This window comes from Trachymyrmex septentrionalis, unplaced genomic scaffold (genome assembly GCF_001594115.1).
Source record: "Trachymyrmex septentrionalis isolate Tsep2-gDNA-1 unplaced genomic scaffold, Tsep1.0 scaffold78, whole genome shotgun sequence".
NCBI lineage: Eukaryota > Metazoa > Arthropoda > Insecta > Hymenoptera > Formicidae > Trachymyrmex > Trachymyrmex septentrionalis.
Genome location: NW_017305967.1, coordinates 431,165 through 455,119, shown reverse-complemented (window position 1 = coordinate 455,119; position 23,955 = coordinate 431,165). Strand labels below are relative to the sequence as shown.

The window sequence follows — 23,955 nt, the reverse complement described above, 5'->3', positions numbered from 1 at the left end:
ACAAATTGTCAAGTTTACTTAAAATTAGATTTATTTGTGCATTTTTTGAAAATCCTTAATTCTTATCGAGTGATCTATCAATTAAAGTTAATATTTCACGCGATGTATCTACTTGTAAGATAGAAAACGGCAGATAATTAAAATTCTGTATTTTACTGTGTTTTATAATTTATGTGCAATTATTATCTCTTTAATAATATTTAATTTTAACTGTGTCTCACATCGTTCTTTGAATTCTTCGTTAAATTTTAATGTGCTTATCAGTTTCCAATTGAGTGCGCGATAATGTTAAGTGGAACGCCAAATTAAATAATTGGAGTAAAAGAACATTTTAATATTTCGCGCGCTTATTTAATAATTAGTGGATACTGGAAAACGGAGAATATTCAACATATGTTTAAGGGGAGACAGAAAAAAAAAATCAAATCGAAGGTGAAATTTGCGAATTTATTTGAGGGAAAGGCGTAAGCACACACACAGAGATTTTTATATCAGTCGGATAATTTAAAACTTTGTATTCCAAGTTTTGCTGACGACGAATTTCAAGTCAGATTTTTAACACATTGGCTTTATGAAGATCACCGGTGATTCTCAGTAAGAGTTTATCATTGTGCCATGAGGTTCCCATGTGTTCTTCAACAGTTGTATATTAGTGTTTTCTATTGACGTGGCTTGTATATAAAAGTTAAGTTATATACTATGATACATTAGAAATTCTTGTGCATATGATTTTGATCGGAGCTATGCTGCCATGTGAACGTGTTTTTTTTAAATTAATTTTATTGTGTCATAAAATTATTATTGTGATCCCTAAATAATTACTTTTATTTTATATGACGCTAGTCATTGTGTTAAAATTCAAAATAGTCGATTTAAATATGCTGGATCATATATTTTAAGAAATGTTTTAATTTTTGAAACATTTTGTAGTTTTTTCTTGGATTATTGATTATAAATTTGTGGTCAGATCTTTAGAAAAAAATGTCTGACCCAATATAGTGATCGCAAATTAAAAAGCACTTATTTTTCTGAAGTACTCGGTCTATTAAAGTTGGCCAGCCAAATAACTGTTATAAAAAAATTATTTGAAATTTTTAATCAGCATTTCAGTATACATAAAAAATGTTTAAAACGATGTAAAATACTGTTTTAAATATTGGATTTAATTGAGACATGCTGATTAAAAATTTTAATTCAGATTATAATATAAGTGGTTAATATCGCCGATCACATATTTAAATCACATTAACCTTTCAATTCTCGTTTAACATATTGGGTCAGCCATTTCTTTCTGGAGCTACTTTTTTTTTACTTTATATTTATAATAATCAGCCGTTTAAAAAATCGCAATAGAATATAAATATAAAATTTATCATAGGAATTAAAATATTTTAAAAATGTATAGATAATGTATTATATTAAATCAGTCATCAAATTCTGATTTCAAATTTGTTGTCAGTAGCCAGCAAGATCCCCGGATACAAAATTTTTTTTTAATTGTTGGAAAATTGAAAAAAATACTGAACTAACGCTTTAATGAATTTCGACTTTCCATATATATTTCTTAAACCAATCGAGCCTCGACTTGAAATTTTTTTGTGATTCATGTCTTATCTTAAAATTGGCACACAATCTCAAAATCGCGAAATCAAAAAATCTATAAAAAATCATCGATTTTGCGGTCTCTTTAAATTGAAACGAATTTTCCAAACAGCCTAAAATATCCGAAATAATTCTATATAGATATCCTAATAACCCTAAATAAAACTAACAAATATTTAATTAGAACACGAGAGAGAGTGGGAGGGAGAGAGAGAGAGAGAGAATTACACAAGGTTTTCCACGAAACTCATTCGGTAACGCACGATATTTGAAATCTACTATTGGCATAGCTCACGTACTCGCTCAATCGCGTCAGCGTCGTTCTCGTCGTCGAGGAGGCTAACTGTTTGATTAGATTAGCGTGTGCAAATAATGACGGCGGCGGCGCGGCGACGGCGGTGATATCCGACCTCGGCCGATCCGTGTGGATTGTTGTAGGCTTTGTCGAAAACCTCCGGAAAGTACCTACGGAAAAGAAAGCCGCAACCGCTTCCGGGATCGGTGGAGCGGCACAATGGGCGAGGGGCGAGCGCGTAGCCGCGGTGTAGCGACCATCGAAATGGTTATTTTCGACGGTGAGGCCGTCTAGGACGTGGTAAAACGAGCACTCGAGGACATCCTGTGTGTGTACACGTATTTCTGCGCACACATATGTGCACATGGCGACGTGTGTTCCTCTTTACCTCTCGCCGTTTCCATCCATTCTACACCCGGCCGAGCCTATACGGGGACGTAACTTGGACGCGACCTCCGACGTTTCCTGCTTGCCGTCGTTCAGCGATCGATAATAGTTCGGCGGTGATCAATTGCTAAACGACAAGGCGATGTGTTACGAGGAAGCCACCAAGTTGGTAGAAGTTGGTAGTTCAAACTACGACTTGTAGATGCGTTTTTCTTTTGAAAAATTCGCACGCTCGCTCCATGCAAGTTTGTGTCTTTAAATTAAGTAGGCGATCCTCTCGAAATTCGATAGCGATCTTCTACCGGAATATATCCGGCCCCACAATTGTGGTAGCAAATTATATTTTATATTTAAAAAATAGACCGTTCAGGAAGAGCCACGTCAGGAAAGAATTCGCGAGCGAGACGAATACGTTAAATAAATGTAGGTATCTATTGTGTCTGCACTCGACCTTCTTTCCCCAATCCCGGCTTTTGAAGCCACTCACAATGCCTCGAGGTGTCCTTTATTCTCATATCCGATTCGGAGAAGTAATTTCATTAGGTCCGACTGTATCTTGAGGTACAGGCTATTTGCCGAGCGTTATTCGATAGGTAAGTTTATTTCCAAGCGCGCGGGGTGGTCGATAACGCTCGTCGTCACGTGGTGAGAAGAGCGGAGGAGCATACGTCGTTCTACATCGCTTTTAGATTGCAGAATGACCTTAACCCCGGTATCGATAATCGATGGAATCGATCGGAGTCTCCCCTCCGCGAACCTATCTATACCGACCATCCCCGGGAACTGTCGAAGGCCATGGTCGACTAATCTGAACCCGACAGATTCTTTCTCTCTGAAATATACACCGAATCCTCGTCGAATTCTTCCTTGGGACATTTTAGCGAGCCTCCGGAATTGCTTGAATTGAGAAGCTGTTCTGAATATTGCCTGTCCTTGTACGAGAATTGAACGACATTTGTGATATATTTATCAGCAAATAATGGTGTACATCTAATAATAATAATCTTTATTACAATGCACAGGCACGTTGTAGCGCCAAGTTGTAGAGCTGAAAGACGAGAAGAAATACGAGAGGCGACGCAGGATACGTACGCAGGAAAAAATGTTTGGTTGAATTACTTTGAATTCTGGATGGAAAATGAACAATCCGGAATTCTAGCTGAATAACATTTCTGGTTAAATATTCTTGTTAAAGTTCTAATTGAAATAATGAACATTCAGTAAATTTAACCAGAAATCTAGCAGACTAAACTTCAGAATTCTGGATCGTTTATTTTCCATCGGAAAATTCCAATTAATTCAATCAAACATTTTCTTCCGTGTACACACAAATGATGAGACACCAGCAAGTCAGCTGCTACAAAAGCCTATCGGTGACAAACAAAATAAATATATATTTATTGTTTCAAAATGATAATTAAATCAATACGATTAAGAATGTAACTCGACTTGAAGTAAGTTATGAAAAGTTATGAAAGAGTGACATCTTGGAGAGGATACTTTATTTCTTATGAAATTTGTTGCTTGAAAGAGCAGGACTTCTCTTGGACTTCTCGAGACCGAGAAATAACTTGACAGTTGAAATCACTCGCAGCCCTTGGACGATATATTTTATAAAAACTACAAAGGTCGCATTACGATAAGTCTCTTTCATCGCGAGCGCGTCGACTTTCGCGAGAAAATTAATTATCGCTCCGACGAACAACACCTACTTTGCGATGGATGGATATATACCGGTAATTAAACTATGCAATGTACCAGTCTTCTCGCGATTCGATATACGAACAGCGAGCCAGTTCGATGCGATCTCAGGTTCGTCGCAGCTCTTTGCAGACGGCAAAGCTCGCCTCTGTGCGTTTTACGGTCGAGCGAATCGAAACTCGCGCGCAAGGGTAATTAAGTTAACGAGTACCGACCCGGGAGTACCGTTAATTAATTTGTCATACCGAGCTCCTCGGTGAATTCCGAGTAAAACTATTAAACACGTTTCATCTTGCGATAGAGCGCGAATAATAAGCGCGTTCAATCCGTTTAACCGCATTGTTTTTTCTTCGCGAACGTTCCCGCAACATGCATTTTACGGTGGATATCGTACTGGATTTCTTGTTGCTTTACAAAGAGAACGAAGTCCACGAACAAAGATGAGTCCACTTAGTCTTTGCAAATTATATACGTATTTTACTAATCGTAAATTTGTTGAAACAATTTGCGGTATTCGTACACTCTAAAAAAATATCGCTGTCGAATTAACACCAATCATCAGTGAGAATTATATAGACACCTCATCGTGTGTTAAATCCACACCGATAGGGCTTTAGAGTGTAAGGTTTTCCATACCTGATGGAAATGTATGCAGTTTTCCTAAACCCTTTCCAGTTACTGTCTAATATTACTGTATCCTCAGTAATGGACAAGAATTTGAATAGAGTTTTATGCTGTCCATTTGACGAACAGAATGGCTCGCTTATTAATCAATTAAAAATCCATTAAAAAATTATTTTTCATTAAACACTTGTCGTGTTTCTATTCCAGTAAATGGATTCACATTTTACGCGACACTTTTGTATGCAGTAATTGCAAACAAAGCGTTACATTGGGACATCCTAGTTTTCCTTCTCAGTCACTAGACAGAAGTCTTGATATAACCAACTGGTGCTTAAGTAACTGCTGAAGAAATGCGTGAAATTTCTACCGGGGTGTAGTAAACGAGTTGTGTAAAACGAATAAAGAAAAAAGAAAAAAGTAAAATGGTTACATCGATCGGTGTCGCGCTCGATGCCGGGTGTCTTTCTCAAAGCGGAGATCGCCTAACGCGCGTGCGACGCCTTGGCCCACAAGAGTCGGTGCCGACCTCATTTTTATTACAATTCAAACGCGCCCTCCCACCTGTCCTCCCAGAAGAAATGTCAGCGATTGTCGGCGGAATCGGGCACACGGAGAAATCTCTTTCGTCGATATGAATAATATCGTCCCGCCTCGCGCCGCCGCCGCGTGTGTTGCCATCGGGAAGTGGAATTTCTCGGCACGCGACACGTTCCGTATTGTGTTTCCCGCGAACGCTTAACGTAAAGAAAAAAAATGTAATTTCACGGAGGGATTTAGCGAGACGTAGTCTCGAAACGAGAGAGAGAGAGAGAGAGTGTAGAGGAGAGGCGCGACACACCCGCCTACTACACGCATTTATTTCTTTTGTACCGTCGGTGAGAGTGCCACGGAGACGCGTGTCAACCGTACAATGAAGAAAGTGGAAAACAGCGGCTATCGTTTAAGCCACTTGTATTAAGGGAAAGTCGAGAGACTGTATCGAGTGTAGGAAACGTGTGATGCTCTCTCTCCTGAGAGGAATGAGGCCCGTCGAATACGTCGAAACGGCGAAATGGGATCCGTTATCGGCCGCTACATCGCGACTTTCGATCGCATATTTTTCTCGAAACGACGACGATATCCAAGCGCGATTCGCCGCCGAAGCGTCCACGTCGCGTAATAATATCGCGCGTAATAACATTCGTTGCCACGTATAGAGCGTGTCCTACGACGAGCCGTTCTAACGGTCTTCCGCCTTGACCGAGTTGAGCGAGGTCCGTATCAGATCTCAGCGTCTTGACTTTGACTCCGTTTTATCGTAAAAGTCATTTCCACGATCAATTACCCGACCGTGAAGGGACCGGCGCGGCGTGCGCGATCCGTCCTCACCGTGTCTTCTTTCATCGACGAACTTTGTGAATGCGGATTCATGTTCAGTCGCGCGCGTAAAGCTCTGTGTTAAGCTCGCGTTAAGCTCGTACTAGGCATTGTGGACGCCGGTTGAATTCGATTTGCAAACTATGAATCGTTGATCGATTCGATTGGCTGCTCGACAATTCGCAGTTTGAAATCCGAATTCAATTCACATTCATAATGGATGTTTCAAAACTCATATCACACAGGGACACATTTAGGGACCTATTCTGTCTAACTGTTAACGACTGTAACGCTACATTCCCACCTGAGTGCTTCTTCAGGTAGAGAAAAGTCATCGATACAGATCATAAACCTAAAGAGACACCACGTTCCTCGTTGAAAACTAACTATTACATTTTATTAATACTGATATAAATGTAATCTGTTGTTTAGATGTACTGTTGAAAGAAAGGCAGCAAATTTTATGTAATGCAACGACAAGCAAATTTCAAGCGGGTACATAAAAATTATTTCAGACCGGTTGTTTCATATTTCAATAAATTATGTGATAATTTATCTACTGCGTAAACAAAAGAATAAAAGAGTAAAAGCATAAGAGAGTAATAATGGAATAAACTAGCTTTAATGTTGTGAAACGAAAATAAACTGAAATTTTTGTTTAAGAAATATGGCCTGAAAACAAATGTATGTGATATATGTCGGTCGATCGTATTGATGACTTTTTTCTATCATTTTAGTCTTTCGACGAATAACAAGAGGTTAAAATGATACCTGAGTGGTAGGGAATCTGAATATAGCCCAGAGTGACTCACACATTGGAGATTGAGAACTACGAATTAGAGAGTAGAATTTAACCAATCAAAACGAAATGAATGAATAATACACAGATAATTGAAGGACTCTCGATAGATGATAATAATAGAACAAATAAGGCAAATGAGACCCGAGTTTATAACTCGATTTGACGTCGATTGATTTTTAGGACTGTTTGATTTGATACCTACTAGATTTTCTGTTGATCTTCGAAGACCAATAGAAAACGTAGTCGATATCAAATCACGGTCCGAAAAATTAATCGATATCGATTGGAACTCTGGATTTATGAATCAGGAGAATCAAGCATGATTTCCTTGTAATTGATTCGCATGAATTAAAATTCAAAATTATTATTAACTTAAATTACAGATGAAAATATCTGAAAAAAAACTTTTAGCTTATTTTTTGAGCTATTCTCAACGAAAATCCTATTAGTTAAATTGTTCGATAATGTATACTTCGCGGTATGAATTCCAATGGTGAGTAATCGATTAACATCAGAAATGGAGTAAGATGAAAATTATTTGACTGGTCGAATTTTAATCTCTAATTTGCAATTCTCAGTCCTTAATGCATATACATAGAGAAAAGGACTTTTTTACATTCGACATTTTTATTTGTTCGACTTACATTTATTTTATTGAAACTTAAATTTAGTTTTAAATCAAACGTTATTTTAATACCAATTTTTTAGATTGATTGCATTGATGAAGTTATATTATTTTGGCAGAAAAAACAATTGTGTGGGGCAATATTTTTCGATGAAATAACTTGATAATCATTTTCTTTGATTACACCAAATATTATTCTGTGAAATAAAACTAAATATTTTCTTTGCAAGAATAGCTTTAATAAAATTTGTCAAATTTAAAGTAACCTTTTTCTATGCGGTATTGGATTCGGATTGCAAAATTGCGAATCATCGATCGAAATCATTCGCTAGTCAACGATTCGTAATTTATATTCAACGATTCGCAATTCGTACTCAATGATTCGCAGTCCGCAATTTGAATCAAATTCAATTTGAAATCCAATTCGCGATGCGTAGTGTGACGCGAGCTTTAACATTCGCGTCGATTATTTATTCGCCGCGAGCTCGGAACTCTCTCGTCGTGTTTCCGTCAAAATCCTCGGGAAAGATTTTCCTGCCCGCTTTCCACCTATGGCCCGCGTCTCTCTTGGAGCGAGGCCAACTCTTGTCGACGATTCACCTCCTGTGTGTGCTCCTTGAGAATCGTTAACACTTTAACCTTTCGCGACTTGTGAGTTTCCGAAAATAAATTGACGCTAAACGTCCTACTGTTATAAGGCCAGCCCTCGATATTGATTCGTGTGAATTATCCGCTTTCAAAGATAGGAAAGTTACGAGGCACGACAGGTAGGTTAATAAATTCCCTTTTCATCTCGTCGTTGTACAGAGTAATAATTGATTTCCGTCGTTCGCAGAGAATTTACGAGAAGTTCGGCAAGTAATATAATTCGTGGTTTACTACACATTACGGTGCGACGAGAGCTCACGACGCTATAATCAATGGCTAGAGGACGTCATCTTCGGGGGTTCTTTCGTGGAAAAGTCCGGACGAGGAAGCGCAAGCGCCAGGCTTCGTACTGGAGGTCATGCACGAGCCGCATGTCCCACGGTTATTTTCCTTAATAGAAATCACATACATACATATATCCTGGAGGTACAGATGTCTTCAGGCGCTGGCGCGTGTTCCTGAACGATGAGCGATAAAAGGAACAAAAATCAGAGAAGAAAACTTCCGGGCCTCTCGCGGGAATGCATAGGATGACCTAAATAATGATAACTTTGACGTCCGCGACTTTTGTCGACCACGTTGGACCATCTCTCTTTTTAGCCGCCTCGCTTGGCATTTAATTCGACGGCCGTGAGGAACATATGCATTTACATATGGAAGCGTCTATTTACATCCGACAGGCCGCACAAAAGTATTAATAATTTATCCTCTCGAATCATCAGTTTAATGATAAAGTGGTAAATGGAATACGCGTAGGGTATATATATGTGTGTGTATGTAATATATTTGTATGTAAAAGAATGTTTTCGACATTGCCGGATAAGTGATAAAATACTGAATACTAAATTTCAATCAACGTTTGTTGCTCAACAAGTTACAGGTGTTTTTTGTAAGATTTTTAAATACTGTACTGAAAGAATAAGTCACCTCGAATTTTTGTATCTTCACTTTCAATTTCTTATGTAATAACGCAAATTCATAACTTATGTAATATACAGGGTGTATCTGAAATAACGCCCACTAATCGTACAGTGCTATTGCTAATAAAAAAACCTAGTCGAAAAGTCGTCTACCATTTCGCAATTTTTACAATTTTTACAGTTAACGAGATATTAATTTCGAAAGAAAAAAAATTGAGTAAACGGATAAAATCGATATGTAAAACAATTTTCAGATATTCTTCAGTGTTCTTTCTGAAATATCTTGAAGATGTTTCTTAAAGAACTCTTAAAGATAACTTCAAGTTGCCTTACACGTCGATTTCAGACGTTTTGCTTATTGGGTAACTAAAAAAAATATTGCAAAAATTGCAAAATAGTCTTCTTGTATAGCTACAAGAAATTTGAATATTCTTCTATAACATGTCCAAATAAATATGATAATATGATATCTCTTTTATTATTTATATACAATTTTTAATAATATATTAAAATAATATTGACAATATTTTAATGTCAAAAAATCACATTTATAAGATTTCTGTTTTTCATCGCCAAAATGACGATTCTTATGTATTTTATTCCGTACGATAAAAGAAACAAGGCGTAAACTATTAGATTTATAGTTTTTCCGAAAATAAATATAATCCTTGATTTCTCAAAATGTATTAATGGCGGAATTTTCCTAGACTTATATTTTTTCAACAGCTAAAAATACATAAGACTCATCATTCAGACGTCGACACAGAAACCTTGTAAATTAATGATATCATCTGTAACTGAGCAACAGCTTTAAACGTGTATTAGCGCGTGTGAAATAATCGGGTAATAATTTTCCATCAAATATATGTACGAATGAAGTGACAATGCTCTCTGACGTTTTGACAAATATGAAATCGTTATTCATTATTCGCGAGTGCGATCTTGTCCAATACCGGTCTCAGTCATGCAAAAGATAAGTCGTACAAGTCGGATCATCATGAATACCAAACGAAGTTGTAGAACATCTAGACATTCGCGTTAACGCTGCGCCCAGCCGTACAATACGTTTCCCAACGTTCACGCGTTCGGCGCTCCCTGAATAAAACGCGCCTTCTACAAACGTAATTCCCACCATAATGCGCGTCAGCGATACGTCTTAATTTGTCTTTCAATCTCTCCCGTCCGCGCGCATATTTCACGTTGATCGCAGGCCGGCCGCATTAATCAGGCATCAGTTCGACATGCCGACATCGGAGACATGAGATCACGTTGGCTCCAGGCTCCCCTCCCCCTCTCCCCGGCCCGTCGAGAAATCGCATCGAGCTCGTCGGAGCGTAGAATCGTACAGTGGAGTGTAGAGTTAGCAGCGGTAGTAGTATAAGTAGTGGAAGTGTACGCTCGCTCTCATTAGCCATGGTGAGTGCTCGACATGGTGTGATACTACCACCGTCACAGTCGCCGCCACCGCCGCCGCGTGGCATAGGTGGTAGCTTCGTTCTATCGACCGAACGTACGGCTCGGTTCTCTCGTCCCGTGACCTGACCTGGTCTGAACCCTCCGCCGCCGCCGCCGCCGCCGCCGCCGTTGCTGCTGCTGCTGGTTGCGCCTCTCTCTCCCCCCCCTCCCCCCCTCTTTCTCTCTCTCCGCCCCGCTCGTTCTAACGCAATCACCTCTCGCGGCATTACGAGCAGCCGCTCTTCTCTTTTCTCCCTCGTCTCTCTCCCCCTCCCTCCCTCCCTCCCTCCCCCCGATACCATCGCCATCGTCGTCGACGCCGTCGTCGTTGTTCTCCGCCTTCCCGAGGCCCGCTCTCCGCCATGGTCTCGCCTCCACCCTCCGCTCTATCGCGCTTTCGCGCTCTCCTCCCGGTATACGCTTTCTATATACGTATATTAGTGCCCCCGAACTGGAACAACGCCCCGAAACTTGCGAAGTCGCGTAATCCGCCCGGCGCTTATCTCTCTCGTCTTTGTACAAAATTTTATTCCGCTCACCCGCGTTACACCTATCCCCGTTACTCGTCATAACATTTCGCCGTTTTCATTTTCATTTCTATCTCCGTTGCGCGTCACTTTTTAATTTCCCTCTCTCTCTCTCTCTCTCTCTCTCTTTTTTAATTGGTGCTCCTCTTCGATAGCGTACGATTTCACCGTATCAATTGCTACGTTTTTCTTTTTTTCCTCTCTCGATAGCGCTCGACGCAGCTGTGTTATTGCTACGTTGCAAAAAATTCTGCTGAATTGTTACACGCGTTGGCAGCGCAGAGTAGCGACGAGCACTCCCTGACGTAATCGTGCAAATTAATTCGACTCACCCACCACGAGAAAGTTACTCTTTTCTGTATCAAGTGCGTGTCCCTTGTGTGTAGCGGCATGGAAAAATCCCTCGGGCGAGTTAAATCCCTCGACTCGCGGAATAGTTTACAAAACAATACTCATTTGCCAGTTGAATTATTAAATATCTTCCTTGACGCACCGTACCTACTTGGCGTGTATGTATGTGTGCGCATACGCATATACTTCTTTGTCTAATTAAGCTTGTAAATCTTACTCGAGACTCACATTTTTTTATCCTCTTCAATTAAATTTTTATTCAATTTTTTATTCACCTCCTGCATCTCTATTTATTATACGCGCACGTTTCTTCGATGTATGTAAACTATCTGCTAATGATACGTCACGTTATTTAACGAAATGTATATGTATCATTTTATTGTCAAAGTTGATTATATTGTATTGAGATATTTTGCATAAAGCAACTTTTAATAGGCATCGAGCCGGTGTAGTGATCGAATTCACCATTAAAGACACGTTTGGTTTGTGACTAACAAATACTTTTTTTCTCTTTCATTTAAAAATTGTTCTATTTAATTTTTTTTTTTGTTAATCGTAATATGTGAACAAAATGAATGATTTGTGACGAAAATTGTATCAGCCGAGATGTACAGCTGAAATTTTATAAACTCGGCTTCACTCGTTCACGAATATGAAGATCGCATTTGAAGTAATCTTGCGCTGGATGAAAGTCTCTCCTCTCTCTCTCTCTCTCTCTCTCTCTCTCTCTCTCTTTCTCCGGCTTTCTCGTATTTAAGCGTTAAATGAACGCGCTACGAACGGCGGCCCTTAGTCATTGGATTATCCACGTGCGATTGCGGCCAACTTACATTCACGCAGTTCTCCATACATTCAGAGAAGTTTCGCGCGCTCAATAAGGCAGCCGGCAATGAGGCAGTCGTAACTATACCTGTATTACATAGCACGTTCTCAATTTTACTTATCCACGACAGAAATTGCTCCGAACTTTCCGGACGGGAGATACACGTAAACGTCGTCGTCCAATTACACCGTCCGGGAATATCTCTCATTCGGTGAAATATGAATTTACGAGTTAAAGCGATTGTCAAAGTTACTTTTCAAAAGCGCGCGCGCGCGCACGCTCGAGGGGCCTTATTAATTCCAAAGTTTCTTTAAGGAGGATAATAAATAAGATCGAACGTGGGCGAAACCTGAGAGGGCTGTGAGAAAAAGCGGGAGTTCCAGTAAAAACGGTCTATACGTATCGGGAAACCTATAATATATTGGGAACCCGTACATTAACGCAAGGGGCTGACGGAAAGTCTTTAGTAATAATAACAGCAAACAGCGGGAAAAACGTAATGCACGCGAATGAAAGAAATGGAAATGGTAGCGAGCCATTAGAGGGTATATAAAACGCCGACTCTCGTGTGTGTGTGTGTGCCTCGTAGGGCGGACGATGCCTCAGGGTCGTTTTTCAAGGGGGTCAAGGGAAGTCTCTCGCCCCGAGGTCACGCTTATTAATACCCATACTTCTTCAACTCAAATTCAAAAACGTAACGATGTTCCCCGCATCCTTTCTTTCGAACGCTCTCCCACGTTCGCTAATAGCTAGCAAACATTTTTGCACTACGCTAGATCAGTGCATACTAAAAGGTTCTTTACGTGAAATTATTTAGCAAAGTTAAATGCAAAAGTATATAAATATTTTTAACAATTAATTATCTACTAATGATATGTCACGTTATTTGACGAAATATATATGTATCATTGTATTGTCAAAGTTGATTGTATTGTATCACTGCATTGAGATATTTTATATTGTATAAAGCAGCTTTTAATATGATGTATTGATCCAGTGTAGTGCGAGTGATCGAATTCACCATTAGAGATACGTTTGATGTGTTTGTGACCAACAAATACTTTTTTCTTTTTCGTTAAAAAATTGTGTTTTTCTATTTAATTTTTTGTTAATTGTATATGTGAATAAAATGAACGATTATACCAAGCACTTTTCTCAGAGTTGCTTAGTTTATATTGAACTGTAATTCAATACTGAAAAATCTGATCGAAAATAGACGAGTTATATCAATCATAATTCATCTCGACTAGATTTCTAATAGATTTAACTAGAAAATTCTGAGCCATCTATTTTCAACCAGAATTCCAATTAATCCAACCGAATATTTTTCTCAGTGTACCGTATGTGTGTAGGTGATCATTTTTATTGGAAAATGTATATCAAAGATTGTTTTTTCGAGTAAAATAATTTTATTACTTAAAAGTAATATTTTTTAATAATTATTTTCTCTCTCTCTCTCTCTCTCTCTCTCTCATTTCACATTTTTATTCTAATAAATTTCAATAAAGTCTCATGCTTATGTTCATTATTACACAAACGTTTATTGAGAGACACTTTCACTTTTCTAGTTAAAAAATAATTGCTTGTTTGTTATTTTCAAATTATCTTTTTGATTCTTAACTATATCAAGATTTTTTATCAGAATCTAAAATTCTGGGGAAAAGAGGAAGAGAAAAGAGAGAGAGAGAGAGAGAGAGAGAGAAAATAGCGTTTAATTTCCGGAGATCATATTTTCTCTCGGATTGACATAATTCTTTCGCTGTACACACACCGGATGTTTCGCCGCGGTGCGGTAAACCGTCGAATGCGTTTTGTCCGAAATGTATTCCGGTTTTCTCTCCCGGTATCACCATCGTTCTCACAATGTCACGACCGTCGTGCGTGATTCCGGCACGACGTCACGGTCCCATTGACGTCGACCCCTTCGAGAGGAAGGGACCTTAAACGGGCTCGTAAAACATTTTCGTGACCTCTTTTTCGCGTAACTGGACGAACACAGACGGGCGTGCTCTTTCGGTTTCCGGTGCTGCTGAAAGCCGCCGCGCGATGTCTATCGCGCGTATATATATGCGGATCTTACATGTGTTTTAGAACACCAATTCCCCTCCTCGCTTTTTCTCTTGCTGAATTTCTTAAAAACGAATGCAGATATGATAAAATATGTTTGGAAGAATTTCTTAAGAATTTCAAGACAAACAAGTTTTATCTTAAACATTTTTTCTTATTTGCAGTCGTTTATGAGAAATTTAGCAAAAACGGGATAGTTTTTGTTTTGGGGATAGTTTTACCCTTTAAAAAAATTAAGCAGTAGGATTAGAAGACTATTTTGATTAATTTTAATCAAAATACCATTGCCATCAAAGAAGTATTAACTTTCTTTTTGTGTTTAATTGGGCTTGAATATTGATAATTTGATCATTTTGATTTCTTGTGTCTCCAAAACTATGCTTTAACTTAAATTTTTTTTTGAGATTAATGTCCCATCATAAAATATTGTTTGGCATACAGTTAGATTTGAAATTTATTACGTTTTTCTTTTATTATGTTTGATGGTGAAAGCCAGCTGATAAGTTTGGAACAATTTGATAATAATATGAATTATCGAAATATACGAAATGTATAAAGACATTTTATAAAGTATATAATTAAAATTTCAAAATAAATTGTGAATTATTATAATACAAAATAAATTTTTAAAAATAACTGAAAATAACTGATAATCATCAGGTATAATTAATCATTATCATACTGCATAAAAAAATTATTAATGAGCGATAAACTTAGGATGGCCATCTTTAAAATGCAAAAGACATATTTAAATTTTTGTTATCTTTAATGATATTATTGGTATCTTTTTCCGTCAACTATTCAAGATAATAAACACTATTCAAGATAATAAAAATTAAAGTTTTTTTTTGCATTTTAAAGATGGCCATTTTATCCAAGTTTAGAATATTCTACTTGAAAAAAACTTAGGAAATCTGAGTTTTCGGGGAATTATTTTTAGCCTGAAAATTAGGGATTTTTGTGGAGTTTTATTAATACTCAAAGAAATTCTGGAATTTTATTTATTTTGTCTCTTTCTGAAAGTATTGTTCTTTGATTTTTTTTTTCTTGATAATGCAAAATGTTGACAGTTAGTTCGCAATAAATGTGACATCCGCGAATGTTTACGTACATTCTTGCGTGTTTCGCGAATTTTTATAAAAAAAAGTCAAGGTGACATCGCGAGACAATACTCAGCAGAAAAGAGTAGCTCACTGATACCATACTATAGTGAATCTCTTTTATAAATTTCACTGTTTTAAGACTACTGTTTGTAGAAAATGATAGTTTGAGAAATTTCTATTTTCTATTAATTTACAATAAATAGTTTGTTGTATTACTTGCACTCCAATTTATTTTAAAGTTGCATTTCAAAAAATTGTGTAATCTTACGTGGAATTTGGAATAAAATAGCTGAGAATTCTTAGGGAACTTTTTTCTAAAATGTCAGTGAACACTGGATTAATGTCTGTTTCCATTAATGTATTATAAATTAACTTTCGTCTCGCGATACAACTTCTGCTCTTCATTTTTTTAAAGGCATCTGATCATATTGAAAATATATTTTACAATACATTCGGTATTTTAAAACTTATAAGACATTTTATATGTTTATTATTACTTGGCATACATTTTATTTAAAACAATCATAATAAAAAATCATAAATTACTTAGTGCATTTAAAAATTATTGATATTTTGTTACATATTTTAGTAAAATTTAATCAAACATTTTTATATTTTATTGTGATAGATAAAATCAGAAAGAATCATGTAAAATTCTTCGAAATACCACGTTATCTCACTACTATGACTTTTAGAATAAATTCTAAGAGACAATTTTGTGTGTATCAAATAAACGTTTGTCTTTCATCTTAGTTTCGAGAAATTATTTTCGATAATCAGGAAAACGAAATGCCGTCGTTGTTCAGATCGATTTTTCGCATCGTGGAGCAAAGCATTCAATCTTTTGAACGAGAAATGTTTTCCATTTGAAGTAGGATTGCCACACGCTAACGCTATATGAATAGTTGTGAGGGAACCTCCCTTTCTCGCATCCCTTTTGGAAACGTATAATATATCCCCTCTGAAGAACAGAGTTTAGCCTCGTGTTTCCCCCTTAATCCTCGACCGAGTACGCCTTTGTCGAAAGTGGAGTGGAGGGTGTGTTTCAAGGCCTCGTTCTTATTGTCATTTATTTACAATATTATCAGGAACGTCTTCCTTTCTTCTCGATGATTTCACTCGTTTGACTTCTGAGACAAAGGAGAGTCATTCTATTACGTTCTCGTCAATAAATGACTTCTCTAAAATATGAAAAATTTCTAAATCTTCATTTTCACGAGAGGACAGGATTGATCCCCGAATTCGCGGATCGGAAAACTGTGGGACGAGGAGAGGGACGAGGTCCGTGATTGAAGTCCAGGAAACGGCGTTTAATACAATTTCGGTGCGGCAATCGGCACCGCGCACACGCTGAACGCTTCGCGGGGCAGAATTTCCTGTAGGGTTGGCGAAGAGAGAGAGAGAGAGAGAAAGGGCGAGAGAGGTTAGGGAGGTGGAGCCTTGGGTGCGCGCGATGAACGGGGAGGGGGACGATCGTCATTCTTCGGCACGACACGAGGTCGCGGAGACGGCCGAGCGCGGCCGAACGCTGCCGAGCGCGGCCGAGCGTGGCCGAGACGGCGCGTTACGGAGTAGGGACCAGCGGGCGTTCAGTAGTTCCTCTCAGTTGCTCTCAGTCGAGCCAACGCCGTGGATCGGAGTCAAAGTTGCGGGTCCGCGGAGAGAGAGAGAAAGAGAGAGAGAGATTGATTCGACGGTAACCCGAGACAAGAGAGGAAGAGAGGAGGCGTTCGATACGCACGCAGTTGCACGCGCGCACGGCATCCGACGGACGGGGCGAGGAGAAACGACGAGATAAACGAGAACGAGGGATCGAAGCGCAAGTTGGTGATTGGCTGAGCCAGAGAGACGAAAAGAGAGAGAGAGAGAGACAGAAAGAAACCAACTCTTTTCTCCGCTCCGGATTGATTCCACGAGCGTCGTCGGTCCGCACATCATCGCGCCGCCGCTCATCTCCGAGAAACCTCTTTTGCCGTCGTTCTCTTCGTCGTCGGCCGTTGTTTCTGGCGGATGGACGCCAGTAAAAATGCGGTGGTGACAGTGACCGGATACCGCGGAGAGGAAGGACTCCGGAGCAATTTTCAAGCAATAAGCGGGTAATTATTCGTTGTCGATCGTGTTAACGCGAGAACCTTCGTCGTCGTGAAATGCTTCGTACAGTCGATTGAGTCGGCGCCGGGCGAACGAGAATTAGAGAGAAAGAGAGAGAGAAACGAAAAAAAAAAACGAAAGAGAGAGGAAGGGCTACTCTCTTCGCGATTCAGCCGGAAGTTATGACGAGCTCGCGCTTCGTTCAAGGACGAAGAATTGTTCGCGCGCATGTGTCCAGTAGTGGGATATAGTGTCAACGACAAGTCGCCGCTTGCAGATCTGGATACCTTGCTGTCGACACCCGCCGGGCCCGGATTGTCTCATGTCAGGATGGCGCTGGCGCGGTACGTACAATCGTACGGCTCGCCGTTGTCGGAGCTAGGGTGGGTCTTCGTCCGTCCGGGGCTAAAACCGACGGGGGGGACTGGTTAGGTGGGCGAGGGGGGAGGGGGAGGGGAACAGGGGGACAGGGGTCCGTTTGACCGGTACGCGCGAGGAGTAATCGTCGCATCGATCCGCGCCGTGCCGGGTAGCGTCAGCCGAGCACGCGACGCCGACGAGGACGCTCCTTCTCCCTCGGATTTCTCTTTCCCCCCTTTTTGCCGGCACAACCCGCGCGTAAATCCGCGACAAGACCGCGTCTTCCCCAGACCTTCCGGAAGATCCTAGACGCGCGTGAGGAAGCTTCCCTCGAAGAGGGAACGCACGTGGCGGGAATGAAAGACGTATAGGGGAGAAAAAAGGGGCGAAAGATATCTCGGCACAAAAAGTGTAGACTGAATTCTAGAATTTGGTAGAATTCTAGCCGCGGGGAAGAGGCGAGAGTTAAGGGTGGCTTTTGTAAAGGCGCGTGGGTCAAGTCTCGATACTCGAAACTCGCTCGATTCCCGGGGATTTCCCCGTGTGATCCTAGAATACGCCTCGACGACGTCTAGAAGACGCGGCACAACGGTCAACGACCCGCGGTCCGTCCGTCCCTTCGACGATGGCCATTAGCCGTCGTCCGTTCATTCTTTTGTCCGTGTCCGGTGATTCTCTTCCCCCAGCCGTCGCGATTCGCGTTCGCGCCGGCCGACTGAAAAGTTCTTGGTCAAGTCGCGAGCGAAGGAGCGTGAATCAAGGTGAATACACCTTTTTACGTTAGACACCGACCTTCCTGAGGCTGCCTGATGTGGGCTTCGTCACGGCTCGGCGATTCTGCCTGCTTTCATATAGACACGTCCGACCGTGAACGCCGAGAGCGCGACTCGATGGAATTCGAATGTAGAAACGTTCAAACGTTCCCCGGCCCGTTTTGTCTGTTCTGCCTTCCCCTCGTTCGTTCGTTCGTTTATTCCTTCATTTAGTCGCTCGTTGTTGGGCCCGCGAGGACTCGTCACGCGACGAGGACTCTCGGCGAACATCACCGAACGAAAGCGGAATGTTGTTGCCCAACCAGAAAACGATTCAGTTTCTAAGGTCGATATATTCACAGTCCGTTCTTATTTCCAAATTGTTTTAAGATGCTAATACGACTGTGTGATTGGTTTATGCGGTTCCTTAAGATTGTACTTAAGATAGTACTTAAATATAAGAATGGATTGTGGAATTCCGGCCTAAATATTTAATCAATATTCGTCACTTTCGTCAAAAGCTTTTCCTCAATACCAGGTAATTTCCGAAAAATCGACTTTTGTTATAAAATATGTACTACGCTTTTATCTATTTTTATATGTTTATATTTGATTAATTTTAAACTTGGAGCAACTTTTGAAACGATAAAAAAATTGAGATTTTAATATGAAACGACTTACATTTGTAAGTAATATAATTAAGATTGAATATACAAAAAAAAAAAACTGCGCGCTACAAAAAAATATTGCATTCAAATGTTGCACTTTCAAATGGAAATAACATCTCGCTTCTCGTCCGACCTTTCGCTCGTGATGCATTTCTCGCCGCGACTTTTATTAATAGCGTTATACTTTTAAAACTACGATAAATTTTACTGGGAAAAGGGAAATGAAATTTTTGAAACACACAAATACAAATACAATGTGCCCTCGATACGTCTCTCCGCCGTGATGAAATAAAGAAACTTTGTTGCCATTACATTTTCGTTATCTACTCTTATCGAACCGTGGGCCGATATGAGTTAGGATTACTCACGAAGTTGAAAGTCATAGGGTCTGTTTAATATTTTCGTTCACGAGTTTACGGTTTGGAAATAAACACGCGATCGTGTAAATTGTGTTGACCGTTACGCGAACGCGTCCTCGCCAATTTTTCATGGTGTGTATCGACGTGTTTGTAATTGCACGCCATCGCGAAAATCAGTATTTCCAATTTCGTCAATAGGATCGTATCGTTACCGTTAGCCATTGCTTCCTGTTTCTGCGCACTTAGACGAGGCTCTATTCAAAGACGATGAATCACGGGATACTGTAGACGAATCTTGCATCGCCTCTCTTCCCGTTTCTCTCACATCGATCACGATTTCAGGACTTTGTCTCTATTTTTAGATCCGCAACGAATGTCCTTGACACTGCTACGTCCTTCCCGCGAATGCAAAAATTATTCGCTTCTACACTTGCAAAGTGAATTATCTTGATAGTAAAAGTTTTTATGGACCAAAGTTGCCACAAAACTAGAAATCAAAGAAATTATCAGGGAAATGTTAGAAAAAATTTTGCAAAACTTTCTGGAAAATTAAAATTCTTGACTTTAAAGAAGTTTAAGATACATTATACCACACATCTACACAATTTTGAAATATTATCAATTAATAATATAAGAAATATCAACAACATTAATAGTAATTTACATTGTTATGTTAACTTGATGAACTCTCAACAAAATATTTAATGATTGCCAAATTATATTGGAAAATCATGAAATTTTGTCTGGAAATTAGGGAAAAGTTATGGAATTTTAGAGAGGATGAGGAATTTGTGATAACTTTGTTAACATATTGACAACGCCTGACTTTTTAGTGGCACTTCAATGGTCGCTGATGCGATCAACATTTTTTTTATTGTAATATTTGTAAAAAATATAAATGTCATTTAATTTTTATTTTGGATCACGAAAATGAATCGGTTATATCAGAAACAGGGGAAGTGTGTACACAATTTCCTTTAAAAACATATTAATCAAGTTCTTTCTTAATTACCAGCTTTACAAAATTGTTAGTTACATAAAAAGCAGTGAGTTATGATGACTTATGTTTTTCTTTTATTCTATTCTACAAAAATGTGCACTCAATAATAAATAACTGTGTTGGAGTTTAATATTACGAGTTTACGTTTGTTTTTTTATGAATTGTGTGTATTTTTTAACAATAAATTTAAACATCTTTTGTACTACAATCTGTTATTTTAAAAGTGATATTTCATTCATTTAATGTATGAGATAATGAAGCATTTTTACATAGTTTAAATTATTTTTAGCATTACAGTTGCAAAAACTAGAAGCGATAAAAATTTATTTAATGGAATAAACTAGTAAAAATGATAAAAATGATTAATATATGTAATTAATATTTAAAAAATATATTTATGCAGAAAGATATTTTTATTTTAATTAATAAATTGCACTAATCACGGTAATTTAAAGAAAAACGAACCAGAAATAATAACACCTAGTAATAAAGTTCTTTTTTATTCATTTTTAAATCAAGAACTTTGAAAATAAGAAGAGAAAAATATAATTGCAACAATATTAAAAGTTTTTATCAATATCTAATTCGTAATCAGGTTTATCATTCAATATCTTGTAATGAACTAATTTATTTGTTTCGCCGATTTCTAATTTATTATAGATTTTATTTGAGATAAAGCTTAAATTGAAAAACACATTTACTGGATTGATGCTAAACTAGAATAGTAAGACTAAAATATATAAATTAGAATATCGATAACAAAGTTTTCTATTTATTTTATTACTTTTAATAGAAAAGATCAGTTTTTGCTAGTTTGTTTTGGAAAATACTTTTTTCTTCTATTACCTGGCATGGACTTTACTCCCAAAAAATGTGAAATTTTGTCAACCTTGATTTGTGGGATTTTCAAAATAACTGATTCAGATAGTTACACAACAATAATTGAACGTTAAATAAAAAGTGTACAATTTATCATCCTCTATTCATGAGGATACAATCTTATTTAATCATATTACATAATATTTTATTATACATGCTTATAATGCAAATTCTGCTGTATAAGTTAAGACGTACAAAGTTTGCCAGGCGGGCAACTTGTTAAAATAAATTACATAAAGTTTATAGCACAGATTCCACACACACACACACACACACACACACACACACATTTTGTTAGATCTACAATAAAATGTCGCATAATTTGAAACTTAAAGCTAAGGTGTGAATCTGCAGTGTTTTATTAAATTTTACATAAAATCCGTTGGAATATAATAGAGAATTTTCACAGCTTTAATTAGATTTCAAGTTTCACGCTTCGTCATCGATTACTTCGAATTCAAAAAGTAAAGTATTTTAGTCTTCTCATTGTCAGAACGTTATTATCTGACGATGTATTATAAAAGTAGTGTTATTGTTATAAACTTCTGACTGATAAAAAATATTTTCGTTAGATTTAACATCGATTAAAATGGCGTATAAGACGGATAGAAAATTTATGTTAAATTTAACACATTTCACGTGTCTTCACAAATCTTCCAAAAAGTTAACACGAGATAAATATATATGTTAGGAAAGTAATATAAAAAATATAACGCTGACACAATTTGTAAGCAAATTATGAAAGCATACTTTTTCATTAAAATATATAATATTTACATTATATTAAATACATTTAACATTTAATAATTAAATAAATTTAACATTTATGATTAAATTAACATATGTTATTCATTTATCTTAAAATTTACGTATTGAATTTACATTAGTTTTATGTTTGTTCATAAATCATGTATTATTTGAACACAAAAAAATGTTGAACATTACTTTAATACAAAATATTTAAATAAGATAACTTACGTTAAATTAATATTTGAATATGTTAAAAATCCAACAGCAAAATGTTAACAAGGATCAGTTTTAAGTTTTGACATAAATAAAAAGTATTTTTAACTATGACTATTATATAAATGTACTCAACATTTTGTTTTAAGTGACGAAAAACGAAAACGATAGTTATGAATTTTTGATCAATAAGGAAAACTGATTGTAAATTTCACTTTCGCGTTATAGAGAAATCGTAAAAGTCACTTCCGAGTGACTACTTTTAAATTGAAATTCCTAATATCTAATTGCACCCAATGTTAACTGTGGACACTAATAAGTATTAGGTAAAATGCTAACTTTGGAAGTGCCATGCCCTGTTTCGGGGTATCTCGCGTAGCTTATATCATTCAGCCACTGTTTGTCTCGTAGCACCTCTCCGTCTTTTATATTGTCGCTACCTGTGCGCATTTCCGTATCTCCTTGTAGAGTTACTCGCGCCCGCAGCTCCCGTCGTGACCTTCTCGCCTATCGCACCGGAGATTTACGACTGGCTGTAGTGTACAGGTGCCTTTTTAGTCAGGCATGTTTCTTCTATACCGTTTCTACCGAGTACTTAATTCCTCGACGATTCTTAGCTGCCACGTCACGGAAATGACTCCTGGCATTCCCTCAGTTACAGTTACGGCATTTTTATACAGCTGAGAGGGACAACGATTTTATTTTCTTTCATTCGTACGTGCACATAACGTGGACACTTGGCCAGTAATAAAAACCCTAGCCATATGCGAGGGACAATCTTCCCAAGGAAACGCAGGTGTGATTTGCATAGGATTACCATATTCGCTGTGTTTTGCCGGTGGTCGAAGCGCTGAATCTCGTCGAAGGAAACGCATTGATGCGCCTTCAAACGTGATGAAAGGAAAATCATTCACGAAACGGACTGCGGCAAGGCCGTGGTTACCTGTAATTCGCGGGAAACTACAGCGGACGTATCCATCAATCATTTCGCAGCTTATCTCTAATTCCTCACTGCTCGGTCCCCAATGCCAGTAGCGATTGATCCCGAGGATTTGCCTTATCGGTCAGGTAACGTTTTCGCGTTTATTAAAAAGCATCAGGCTGGATAGCGAGGAATTAATGCGGGAAATATTCCAACGTCAGAATTGCCTGCGTAACGAACTTTATTGAGCGCAATTAGCGCAGGTCGTTTGTCCCCCTCCAATACGTGTCCAATCAAAAGTTTCTCGTCCACGCTTGAAATCGACGAGCCGAAAAAGTATTTCGAATATTCAACACAATATTAAAAGACTTAAAAACTGTAATTTTAGAATACCAATTTTTTTCAATATTTTATTAATATGAATTTTCATTTTAATATCTTATGCTTTCTGCAATTATGTGTTATAAATTTGATTAAAATTTTCCAACTTGCGATTTGTATTATAGATAGGTATTTATATATTTTATACACTTTTATAAATATTAAATACTTTGATAATTTATTACTTTCACACTTTCTAATTTTTATTTTACTCGTGCGTTTCAAAATATTACAAAAGTAGTTTTGGACGTTTGATTTAGATTTGAGATGATTATGTATATATATATATATATA

General features: G+C 38.0%; 1 protein-coding gene across 8 annotated transcripts in view; it reads left to right on the top strand.

The window, feature by feature from the left end:
* The window catches only part of LOC108754192 (protein roadkill), a 113,597-nt gene that overhangs the window by 52,662 nt on the left and 36,980 nt on the right, over positions 1-23,955 (top strand). The window contains exon 1 of one of the 8 annotated variants that reach the window (XM_018496326.1): positions 16,872-17,382. The exons of 4 other annotated variants lie outside the window; for them this stretch is intronic. In XM_018496326.1, the coding sequence (XP_018351828.1) occupies positions 17,297-17,382 (86 nt within the window). In that variant the 5' untranslated portion in view covers positions 16,872-17,296. Of the gene's footprint in view, positions 1-16,871; positions 17,761-23,955 lie in introns of those variants that run through there. 3 more of the 8 variants (XM_018496325.1, XM_018496323.1, XM_018496324.1) reach the window with 3 other exon arrangements.